Source organism: Salvelinus fontinalis, chromosome 26 (assembly GCF_029448725.1).
Source record: "Salvelinus fontinalis isolate EN_2023a chromosome 26, ASM2944872v1, whole genome shotgun sequence".
NCBI classification, from domain to species: domain Eukaryota; kingdom Metazoa; phylum Chordata; class Actinopteri; order Salmoniformes; family Salmonidae; genus Salvelinus; species Salvelinus fontinalis.
In genome coordinates this window covers 9,003,176-9,016,856 of record NC_074690.1, presented here as the reverse complement: position 1 = coordinate 9,016,856, position 13,681 = coordinate 9,003,176, and the positions used below count along the sequence as shown (strand labels likewise).

The window sequence follows — 13,681 nt, the reverse complement described above, 5'->3', positions numbered from 1 at the left end:
GGTCATTCTGGCCATGGTAGTCATGGTGAATGTTGGTCATTCTGGCCATGGTGGTCATTCTGGCCATGGTAGTCATGGTGAATGTTGGTCTGACTCACGTGAGTTCTCCACTCCTCAGCAGACAGATCTCTGCATCCTGAACAGCTCCAGTCTGGTCAGGTAGGTCCTCTGATGTGGTGTCTGCTGTACTGGCACCACTGTTGCTGGGCAAAACAAACACACACAGTGTCAAAAATAGCATCAGGCATGGGTTCTGAATGTGTATGTGTGTGTGTGTGTGTACTCACAGCTCTGCTGCCCCCTGGGGGTTGGTGTGAGGAGAGCAGGTAGTGAAGGAGAGAGAGTCACTGTTGGAAACACCATTTACTTCCTCCTCTGTTATGATGTCATATGCCCCGTCATCTGCCCTTGGCACAGCCAGGTCTGAGAGAGCGTGATCAAAAGGAACATAACATTAGACCAATTAGGATCTGGCTAAAAAAATACTTCAGTTATAGAACCCATTGCCCTTTACGGTTGTGAGGTCTGGGGTCCGCTCACCAACCAAGAACTCACAAAATGGGACAAACACCAAATTGAGACTCTGCATGCAGAATTCTGCAAAAATATCCTCCGTGTACAACGTAGAACACCAAATAATGCATGCAGAGCAGAATTAGGCCGATACCCGCTAATTATCAAAATCCAGATGAGAGCCATTAAATTCTACAACCACCTAAAAGGAAGCGATTCCCAAACCTTCCATAACAAAGCCATCACCTACAGAGAGATGAACCTAGAGAATAACCCATAAGCAAGCTAGTCCTGGGGCTCTGTTCACAAACACAAACAGACCCCACAGAGCCCCAGGAAAGCAACACAATTAGACCCAACCAAATTATTAGAAAACAAAATGATAAATACTTGACAAACTAAAATGCTATTTGGCCCTAAACAGAGAGTACACAGTGGCAGAAAACCTGACCACGGCGACTGACCCAAACTTAAGGAAAGCTTTGACTATGTACAGACTCAGTGAGCATAGCCTTGCTATTGAGAAAGGTTGCCGTAGGCAGACATGGCTCTCAAGAGAAGACAGGCTATGTGCTCACTGCCCACAAAATGAGGTGGAAACTGAGCTGCATTTCCTCACCTCGTGCCATATTAGAGACACATATTTCCCTCAGATTACACAGATCCTCAATAAATTCGAAAACAAACCCAATTTTGATAAACTCCCATATCTACTGGGTGAAATACCACAGTGTGATAAACTCCCATATCTACTGGGTGAAATACCACAGTGATAAACTCCCATATCTACTGGGTGAAATACCACAGTGATAAACTCCCATATCTACTGGGTGAAATACCACAGTGTGATAAACTCCCATATCTACTGGGTGAAATACCACAGTGATAAACTCCCATATCTACTGGGTGAAATACCACAGTGTGATAAACTCCCATATCTACTGGGTGAAATACCACAGTGTTCCATCACAGCAGCAAGATGTGTGACCTGTTGCCACAAGAAAAGGGCAACCAGTGAAGAACAAACACCATTGTAAATACAACCCATATTTATGTTGATTTATTTTCCCTTTTGTACTTTAACTATTTGCACATCGTTACAACACTGTATAAAGACATAATATGACATTTGAAATGTCTTTATTCTTTTGGAACTTCTATGAGTGTAATATTTACTGTTAATTTTTTATTATCTATTTCACTAAACATATGTTTCCCCATGCCAATAAAGCCCTTAAATTGAAACAAGTGAGTATGAAATAATGTTTGTATCACCATCCGTCTCATTTAAGAGTGTGTATCTGAGTGTGTCTGTGGTCTCACCTGTGTTGCTGGGTTGCATGGTTCTGCCAGGTTGGGGCAGAGGGTTGAAGGGTGTGTGTGGTGCAGTACAGGTATCTTCCTGAGGATGGCGCTCTACCACAGCACTGTGCTGGCTGTAGCAGACTGAGCAGCAGTGCTCTCTGGCGCCCCCCTCCATCAGGCTGACTGTGTTACTGCAGCAGTAGTAGCAGAACCCATGGCCACACAGTCTAGGGAGAATACAGTCAGAACAGAGAGAGACAGTGAGACAGTGAGAGGTACCTGCAGGTGTGTCTGTGAAGCCACCAGCTGAATGGACTGCTGCAGGAGAGACGGTGAGACGTACCTGCAGGTGTGTCTGTGAAGCCACCAGCTGAATGGATTGCTGCAGGAGAGACGGTGAGACGTACCTGCAGGTGTGTCTGTGAAGCCACCAGCTGAATGGACTGCTGCAGGAGAGACGGTGAGACGTACCTGCAGGTGTGTCTGTGAAGCCACCAGCTGAATGGATTGCTGCAGGAGAGACGGTGAGACGTACCTGCAGGTGTGTCTGTGAAGCCACCAGCTGAATGGACTGCTGCAGGAGAGACGGTGAGACGTACCTGCAGGTGTGTCTGTGAAGCCACCAGCTGAATGGACTGCTGCAGGAGAGACGGTGAGACGTACCTGCAGGTGTGTCTGTGAAGCCACCAGCTGAATGGATTGCTGCAGGAGAGACGGTGAGACGTACCTGCAGGTGTGTCTGTGAAGCCACCAGCTGAATGGACTGCTGCAGGAGAGACGGTGAGACGTACCTGCAGGTGTGTCTGTGAAGCCACCAGCTGAATGGATTGCTGCAGGAGAGACGGTGAGACGTACCTGCAGGTGTGTCTGTGAAGCCACCAGCTGAATGGATTGCTGCAGGAGAGACGGTGAGACGTACCTGCAGGTGTGTCTGTGAAGCCACCAGCTGAATGGATTGCTGCAGGAGAGACGGTGAGACGTACCTGCAGGTGTGTCTGTGAAGCCACCAGCTGAATGGATTGCTGCAGGAGAGACGGTGAGACGTACCTGCAGGTGTGTCTGTGAAGCCACCAGCTGAATGGACTGCTGCAGGAGAGACGGTGGGACGTACCTGCAGGTGTGTCTGTGAAGCCACCAGCTGAATGGATTGCTGCAGGAGAGACGGTGAGACGTACCTGCAGGTGTGTCTGTGAAGCCACCAGCTGAATGGATTGCTGCAGGAGAGACAGTGGGAGGTATTGCTGCAGGTATCTCTCTTTGTCTGCTCTTCTGCTCTCAACTTCTGCTCAAACTCCAGAGCATCAGACTTCTGCCACAAGGCATCCTTCTCCCTGGAAATACACACACAGGTTAACACACACACAGGTTAACACACACACAGGTTAACACACACACAGGTTAATACACACACAGGTTAACACACACACAGGTTAATACACACACAGGTTAATACACACACGGGTTAATACACACACAGGTTAATACACACACGGGTTAATACACACACAGGTTAATACACACACAGGTTAACACACACACGGGTTAATACACACACGGGTTAACACACACACACCAGGCATGCACATGTCTGTCACAATCCACCCGTCCTCCCTGGAAAGACACAGTTCGACACGGATCTTCACGGGTCCACCGGTACCCGAATACTCCAGACCCGATCCGGTTCCCGACTGGGTCTGGATCCAAAACTCTAAATAATGTCACAGGTCTGGGTCGGATCTCATTGTCGCAGGTCTCGGGTCTGGATAATTTTAACTGACTTCTTCGGAAAGGGCACGTACAGATCCGAACGCGACTGCTGCAGCAGAGAGAAACGTTATAATTGATGCTGCCGCTCTTGCTTTTCATGAGAGTGGAGCACATGTAGCTTGGTGTTGGCCAATCATGAGTCAAAGCTGCAGTAGGTTACAGTTCTAGAGCCTCCGTGTGGTAAAAGTTAGGAGATATCTAATCAAGGGAAGATGGAATTAAAAGTTAAAGGAGAGGATGGGCTACAACCAAGAGCCAACAGCTAGGCTGCTACATACAATGTGATTTTCTGGATTTTTGTTTTAGATTCCGTCTCTCACAGTTGAAGTGTACCTATGATAAAATGACAGACCTCTACATGCTTTGTAAGTAGGAAAACCTGCAAAATCGGCAGTGTCTCAAATACTTGTTCTTCCCACTGTATATATATCTATGTATTAGTATGCAGCCCAAACTGTTCGGACAACACAGACAGAAGTTGGCAGATCAGCTGTACCGACTCCAGACAAGTTCCAAGACGCTTGTGGGGGTCAAAGAGCAAAACAGAGATCACCATCGTGTTCGCGAGACTCATATTTCCATAAAGGGTTCATAATAGCTTGTACCATTCAAACGTCACAGACCATTTTGTGAGAAGACAGATTTTCGGGAATGTCTCATGGTCTGACAAACACAGCTGTAGCTCTGTCACCTCAGATGCAGGAAGTGCTACATAGGTAGATGCAGGAAGTGTTACATAGGCGGATGCAGGAAGTGTTACATAGGTAGATGCAGGAGGTGTTACATAGTTAGAAGCAGGAAGTGTTACATAGGTAGATGCAGGAGGTGTTACATAGTTAGAAGCAGGAAGTGTTACATAGGTAGATGCAGGAAGTGTTACATAGTTAGAAGCAGGAAGTGTTACATAGGTAGATGCAAGAAGTGTTACATAGACAGATACAGGAAGTGTAACATAGGTGGATGCAGGAAGTGTAACATAGGTAGATGCAGGAAGTGTTACATAGTTAGAAGCAGGAAGTGTTACATAGGTAGATGCAGGAAGTGTTACATAGGTAGATGCAGGAAGTGTAACATAGGCAGATGCAGGAAGTGTTACATAGGCAGATGCAGGAAGTGTTACATAGACAGATGCAGGAAGTGTTACATAGACAGATGCAGGAAGTGTTACATAGACAGATGCAGGAAGTGTAACATAGGCAGATGCAGGAAGTGTTACATAGACAGATGCAGGAAGTGTTACATAGACAGATGCAGGAAGTGTAACATAGGTAGATACAGGAAGTGTTACATAGACAGATGCAGGAAGTGTTACATAGTTAGAAGCAGGAAGTGTTACATAGGTAGATGCAGTGGATTGAGACGTATATAAAACAAAACAACATATCTCTAACTTAAACTGACAGATTTTTATGCCGATTTTTTTATTATGTTAATTCAATTCCAACGGGGGCGCGGACATCGACCTTAGGGGGTTAAAAATGACCCTTTTCCCCCCCAGATCCAGATCCGACCAGGTCTATATGGAACGGGTATAGTTGTCTCCGTTCGGAACTGGTCTCTAAATTGTTTTAATTAATTCATGCATATAGGGTCCGGGTGGGAAAACCCCAGGTCCATTTTGGAACGGATACAACTTTTTAGGCCCATGAAGACCTCTAAAACACACACACACACACACACACACACACACACACACACACACACACACACACACACACACACACACACACACACACACACACACACACACACACACACACACACAATACAGGTATCTTGTTGAGGATGGGGCTCTACCATAGCCGGCTGTGTACTGGCTGTAGCAGTCTGAACAGCAGCGCTCTCTGGCACACAGGGGGCGCCACACACCACAGTTACAAATAATTATTAATCGATAGATCGAGATCAATTGATCAGCAAATCAACTGACTGATTTGTTGATTGATTGATTACCTGATGAGTTCTATGAGTCGTTCCTCCAGATTGATCTTGGTACGGTAGAGGTCGTCCAGTTCAGCTGAGGTCCGGAGCTCATAGCTCTGTTTGTCCTGATAGGCTTTCCGTAGTCCCTCCCTCAGCTCCTCACAGGACCTCTGAGACACAACCAGGCTCTCTTCACTCCTGATGTAATACCACAGAGACATAGATATAATACTACAACTATATAATACATGAGTATAATACAATCCTTACACCTAAAGACAGCACCTAATCACCTAATCCCATTACATACTGACCAGCTCAAATAGACAGACGCGTCGCTATATGACACACCAATCCAAACTCATCTTTCGGCATGTCCAGCCCACTCATTATCTCAGCCAATCATGGCTAGCGGGAAATATGCTGTCTTTTTCGGTGGCCAAACCAACGAGGCTCGTAATGTAACAATTTCATTCGTATTTACCAGTGGCGTGCCGTGGGCCTGGGGCCTGGGCCTTCAGTGAGGTACTACACAGTCCCACCCGAATTAATCCACCTCTTATTACCATCATTATGATGCCATGGCTCTAGACACTATACATTTAGACAGAAACGCTGGGCCTGGGGCCTGGGCCTTCAGTGAGGTACTACACAGTCCCGCCCGAATGAATCCACCTCTTATTACCATCATTATGATGCCATGGCTCTAGACACTATACATTTAGACAGAAACGCAGTATAAGCAGGCGTTGCGTCACCTTGAAATTGACATTTTTATTCAGAGAATTGCAGGGGAAGAGTACAATACAGTACAGTTCAACTAATAGGCAAGAACACAATCAATGAGTCTTTTCAATATGTCCCTATTTTTCTTCACCTTTTCATTGTGCAGCTCCGTTGCCCTGCGCGATTGTTCGTTGAGCTGTAGATCCACTCGGGTGTCCCCAAAAGTTTTCAAAAGCACCATTGCTTGTAAGTGCCCAGCCGTACTTTGGTGTCTCGTTGCTGCCTTGGTTAGACAACTCAAGTTTGCAAAGCCAGTGTGGCTCCAAACACCAAATCGATCACTTGCAAATAATAGGCATTCCCAGCAGTACAGTTTGCAGTGCTTCTCGGAGCCTGTGAGCCATTGATAGCGCTCGTAGTTGGAACTTTGAAAGTGGCGAACGAACCCCCTTCCCGCCTGTGACAGGCTTTGTAGCGTCGGCGTCGGGCGACCTCTCCTTACAATGTCTAACTTTTCTTGAAATGTTCGTCTTGAGAATGGCGTTATAATTATATCCTCGACCAAATCGATAACTTCTCCTCCTTCCGCCATTGTGCGTTGAAAAAACAACAGCTTATTCGTACGCAAATTAATTCGTTTATCAAATTCAGTTTCCTAGTTCTGAGGATCTGCATAGACCTGCCCATAGGACCTGCCTCTCAATATTGGTAATCCAATCAAAAGACGTGCACGCACTACGCCTGCTAGCTGGCTCCTGTGTAACACTGGAGCCAGCCAGCAGGCATACAATAGCCAACTCTAAAGCTGATTGGTTGACACTAAATTTTCATTTCCATTCACTATAAGCTACAAGCGCCCGCACTGTTGATTCTGAAGGCCTGAGGGCAGATTTTAGACCCCTGGCAACACATGATGGCTGAATATGATTGGATAAAAGATCTAACGTAAAGACCAGCCCTCCAAATCTCAACCTGGGGCTGGAAGCAGTGCAACCAAGAGGAAAGCTATGAAATGAAGAGTATAACTCTTACTCTGGGGAATAATTTCATACATATTTGTGGGAAAATATATATAAAAAAATATATATATATTCTGATGATGTTTAGGCCAGCAGAGAAGGCCTTGCTGGCCCTGACGGCCCACCACTGGTATTTACAGATGGAATACAAGTGTGTTATTAAGCCACATGAAAGTTCACATGTTCCAGAAGGCATTTCTGCCCAAACAAGCATTTTGATAAAAAATACAAGATTACATTCAAATGGTTATCGTGTGAAGTAGTGATCCTCAACAGTCACATAGCTTCCTGAATCAGGTCACATATATAACACCTATATACAGTCACCTAGCTTCCTGAATCAGGTGAGGATGTGTACTACATATATATAACCTATATACAGTCACCTGGTGAGGTTGTGTACTACATATATATAACCTATATACCTGGTGAGGTTGTGTACTACATATATATAACCTATATACCTGGTGAGGTTGTGTACTACATATATATAACCTATATACCTGGTGAGGTTGTGTACTACATATATATAACCTATATACCTGGTGAGGTTGTGTAATACATATATATAACCTATATACAGTCACCTGGTGAGGTTGTGTACTACATATATATAACCTATATACCTGGTGAGGTTGTATACTACATATATATAACCTATATACAGTCACCTGGTGAGGTTGTGTACTACATATATATAACCTATATACCTGGTGAGGATGTGTACTACATATATATAACCTATATACCTGGTGAGGTTGTGTACTACATATATATAACCTATATACCTGGTGAGGTTGTGTACTACATATATATAACCTATATACCTGGTGAGGATGTGTACTACATATATATAACCTATATACAGTCACCTGGTGAGGTTGGGTACTACATATATATAACCTATATACAGTCACCTGGTGAGGTTGTGTACTACATATATATAACCTATATACAGTCACCTGGTGAGGTTGGGTACTACATATATATAACCTATATACAGTCACCTGGTGAGGTTGTGTACTACATATATATAACCTATATACAGTCACCTGGTGAGGTTGGGTACTACATATATATAACCTATATATAGTCACCTGGTGAGGTTGTATACTACATATATATAACCTATATACCTGGTGAGGTTGTGTACTACATATATATAACCTATATACCTGGTGAGGATGTGTACTACATATATATAACCTATATACCTGGTGAGGATGTGTACTACATATATATAACCTATATACCTGGTGAGGTTGTGTACTACATATATATAACCTATATACCTGGTGAGGTTGTGTACTACATATATATAACCTATATACCTGGTGAGGTTGTGTCCTACATATATATAACCTATATACAGTCACCTGGTGAGGTTGTGTACTACATATATATAACCTATATACCTGGTGAGGTTGTGTACTACATATATATAACCTATATACCTGGTGAGGATGTGTACTACATATATATAACCTATACACAGTCACCTGGTGAGGTTGTATACTACATATATATAACCTATATACCTGGTGAGGTTGTATACTACATATATATAACCTATATACCTGGTGAGGTTGTGTACTACATATATATAACCTATATACCTGGTGAGGTTGTGTACTACATATATATAACCTATAAACCTGGTGAGGATGTGTACTACATATATATAACCTATATACCTGGTGAGGATGTGTACTACATATATATAACCTATATACCTGGTGAGGTTGTGTACTACATATATAACCTATATACAGTCACCTGGTGAGGTTGTGTAATACATATATATAACCTATATACCTGGTGAGATTGTGTACTACATATATATAACCTATATACCTGGTGAGGTTGTGTACTACATATATATAACCTATATACCTGGTGAGGTTGTGTACTACATATATATAACCTATATACAGTCACCTGGTGAGGTTGTGTAATACATATATATAACCTATATACCTGGTGAGGATGTGTACTACATATATATAACCTATATACCTGGTGAGGTAGTGTACTACATATATATAACCTATATACAGTCACCTGGTGAGGATGTGTACTACATATATATAACCTATATATAGTCACCTGGTGAGGTTGTGTACTACATATATATAACCTATATACCTGGTGAGGTTGTGTAATACATATATATAACCTATATACCTGGTGAGGTTGTGTACTACATATATATAACCTATATACCTGGTGAGGTTGTGTACTACATATATATAACCTATATACCTGGTGAGGTTGTGTACTACATATATATAACCTATATACCTGGTGAGGATGTGTACTACATATATATAACCTATATACCTGGTGAGGTTGTGTACTACATATATATAACCTATATACCTGGTGAGGATGTGTACTACATATATATAACCTATATACCTGGTGAGGTTGTGTACTACATATATATAACCTATATACCTGGTGAGGATGTGTACTACATATATATAACCTATATACCTGGTGAGGTTGTGTACTACATATATATAACCTATATACAGTCACCTGGTGAGGATGTGTACTACATATATATAACCTATATACCTGGTGAGGTTGTGTACTACATATATATAACCTATATACCTGGTGAGGTTGTGTACTACATATATATAACCTATATACCTGGTGAGGATGTGTACTACATATATATAACCTATATACCTGGTGAGGTTGTGTACTACATATATATAACCTATATACCTGGTGAGGATGTGTACTACATATATATAACCTATATACCTGGTGAGGATGTGTACTACATATATATAACCTATATACCTGGTGAGGTTGTGTACTACATATATATAACCTATATACCTGGTGAGGATGTGTACTACATATATATAACCTATATACCTGGTGAGGTTGTGTACTACATATATATAACCTATATACCTGGTGAGGTTGTGTACTACATATATATAACCTATATACCTGGTGAGGATGTGTACTACATATATATAACCTATATACAGTCACCTGGTGAGGTTGTGTAATACATATATATAACCTATATACCTGGTGAGGATGTGTACTACATATATATAACCTATATACCTGGTGAGGTAGTGTACTACATATATATAACCTATATACAGTCACCTGGTGAGGATGTGTACTACATATATATAACCTATATATAGTCACCTGGTGAGGTTGTGTACTACATATATATAACCTATATACCTGGTGAGGATGTGTACTACATATATATAACCTATATACCTGGTGAGGTTGTGTAATACATATATATAACCTATATACCTGGTGAGGTTGTGTACTACATATATATAACCTATATACCTGGTGAGGTTGTGTACTACATATATATAACCTATATACCTGGTGAGGTTGTGTACTACATATATATAACCTATATACCTGGTGAGGATGTGTACTACATATATATAACCTATATACCTGGTGAGGATGTGTACTACATATATATAACCTATATACCTGGTGAGGTTGTGTACTACATATATATAACCTATATACCTGGTGAGGATGTGTACTACATATATATAACCTATATACCTGGTGAGGTTGTGTACTACATATATATAACCTATATACCTGGTGAGGTTGTGTACTACATATATATAACCTATATACCTGGTGAGGATGTGTACTACATATATATAACCTATATACAGTCACCTGGTGAGGTTGTGTACTACATATATATAACCTATATACCTGGTGAGGATGTGTACTACATATATATAACCTATATATAGTCACCTGGTGAGGTTGTGTCCTACATATATATAACCTATATACCTGGTGAGGATGTGTACTACATATATATAACCTATATACCTGGTGAGGATGTGTACTACATATATATAACCTATATACCTGGTGAGGTTGTGTACTACATATATATAACCTATATACAGTCACCTGGTGAGGATGTGTACTACATATATATAACCTATATACAGTCACCTGGTGAGGTTGTGTACTACATATATATAACCTATATACAGTCACCTGGTGAGGATGTGTACTACATATATATAACCTATATACCTGGTGAGATTGTGTACTACATATATATAACCTATATACCTGGTGAGGTTGTATACTACATATATATAACCTATATACCTGGTGAGGTTGTGTACTACATATATATAACCTATATACCTGGTGAGGTTGTGTACTACATATATATAACCTATATACCTGGTGAGGATGTGTACTACATATATATAACCTATATACAGTCACCTGGTGAGGTTGTGTACTACATATATATAACCTATATACCTGGTGAGGATGTGTACTACATATATATAACCTATATATAGTCACCTGGTGAGGTTGTGTACTACATATATATAACCTATATATAGTCACCTGGTGAGGTTGTGTACTACATATATATAACCTATATACCTGGTGAGGTTGTGTACTACATATATATAACCTATATACCTGGTGAGGATGTGTACTACATATATATAACCTATATACCTGGTGAGGATGTGTACTACATATATATAACCTATATACCTGGTGAGGTTGTGTACTACATATATATAACCTATATACCTGGTGAGGATGTGTACTACATATATATAACCTATATACCTGGTGAGGTTGTGTACTACATATATATAACCTATATACCTGGTGAGGTTGTGTACTACATATATATAACCTATATACCTGGTGAGGTTGTGTACTACATATATATAACCTATATACCTGGTGAGGTTGTGTACTACATATATATAACCTATATACAGTCACCTGGTGAGGTTGTGTACTACATATATATAACCTATATACCTGGTGAGGTTGTATACTACATATATATAACCTATATACCTGGTGAGGTTGTGTACTACATATATATAACCTATATACCTGGTGAGATTGTGTACTACATATATATAACCTATATACCTGGTGAGGTTGTGTACTACATATATATAACCTATATACAGTCACCTGGTGAGGTTGTGTACTACATATATATAACCTATATACCTGGTGAGGATGTGTACTACATATATATAACCTATATACCTGGTGAGGTTGTGTAATACATATATATAACCTATATACCTGGTGAGGTTGTGTACTACATATATATAACCTATATACCTGGTGAGGATGTGTACTACATATATATAACCTATATACAGTCACCTGGTGAGGATGTGTACTACATATATATAACCTATATACCTGGTGAGGTTGTGTACTACATATATATAACCTATATACCTGGTGAGGATGTGTACTACATATATATAACCTATATACAGTCACCTGGTGAGGATGTGTACTACATATATATAACCTATATACCTGGTGAGGATGTGTACTACATATATATAACCTATATACAGTCACCTGGTGAGGATGTGTACTACATATATATAACCTATATACAGTCACCTGGTGAGGTTGTGTACTACATATATATAACCTATATACCTGGTGAGGATGTGTACTACATATATATAACCTATATATAGTCACCTGGTGAGGATGTGTACTACATATATATAACCTATATACCTGGTGAGGTTGTGTACTACATATATATAACCTATATACCTGGTGAGGTTGTGTAATACATATATATAACCTATATACCTGGTGAGATTGTGTACTACATATATATAACCTATATACCTGGTGAGGATGTGTACTACATATATATAACCTATATACCTGGTGAGGTTGTGTACTACATATATATAACCTATATACCTGGTGAGGTTGTGTACTACATATATATAACCTATATATAGTCACCTGGTGAGGATGTGTACTACATATATATAACCTATATACCTGGTGAGGTTGTGTAATACATATATATAACCTATATACCTGGTGAGATTGTGTACTACATATATATAACCTATATACCTGGTGAGGTTGTGTACTACATATATATAACCTATATATAGTCACCTGGTGAGGTTGTGTACTACATATATATAACCTATATACCTGGTGAGGTTGTGTAATACATATATATAACCTATATACCTGGTGAGATTGTGTACTACATATATATAACCTATATACCTGGTGAGATTGTGTACTACATATATATAACCTATATACCTGGTGAGGATGTGTACTACATATATATAACCTATATACCTGGTGAGGTTGTGTACTACATATATATAACCTATATATAGTCACCTGGTGAGGTTGTGTACTACATATATATAACCTATATACCTGGTGAGGATGTGTACTACATATATATAACCTATATACCTGGTGAGGTTGTGTACTACATATATATAACCTATATACAGTCACCTGGTGAGGTTGTGTACTACATATATATAACCTATATACCTGGTGAGGTTGTGTACTACATATATATAACCTATATACAGTCACCTGGT

At 40.4% G+C, this 13,681-nt stretch overlaps 1 protein-coding gene across 1 annotated transcript in view; it reads right to left on the bottom strand.

The window, feature by feature from the left end:
- The window catches only part of LOC129823614 (FYVE and coiled-coil domain-containing protein 1-like), a 75,586-nt gene that overhangs the window by 19,268 nt on the left and 42,637 nt on the right, over nt 1–13,681 (bottom strand). The window contains exons 12-16 of the mRNA XM_055882471.1: nt 5,539–5,706; nt 2,994–3,149; nt 1,837–2,045; nt 288–423; nt 99–203 (exon numbers count right to left, since the gene is read on the bottom strand). Coding sequence (XP_055738446.1) covers nt 99–203; nt 288–423; nt 1,837–2,045; nt 2,994–3,149; nt 5,539–5,706 — 774 coding nt within the window. The remainder of the gene's footprint in view (nt 1–98; nt 204–287; nt 424–1,836; nt 2,046–2,993; nt 3,150–5,538; nt 5,707–13,681) is intronic.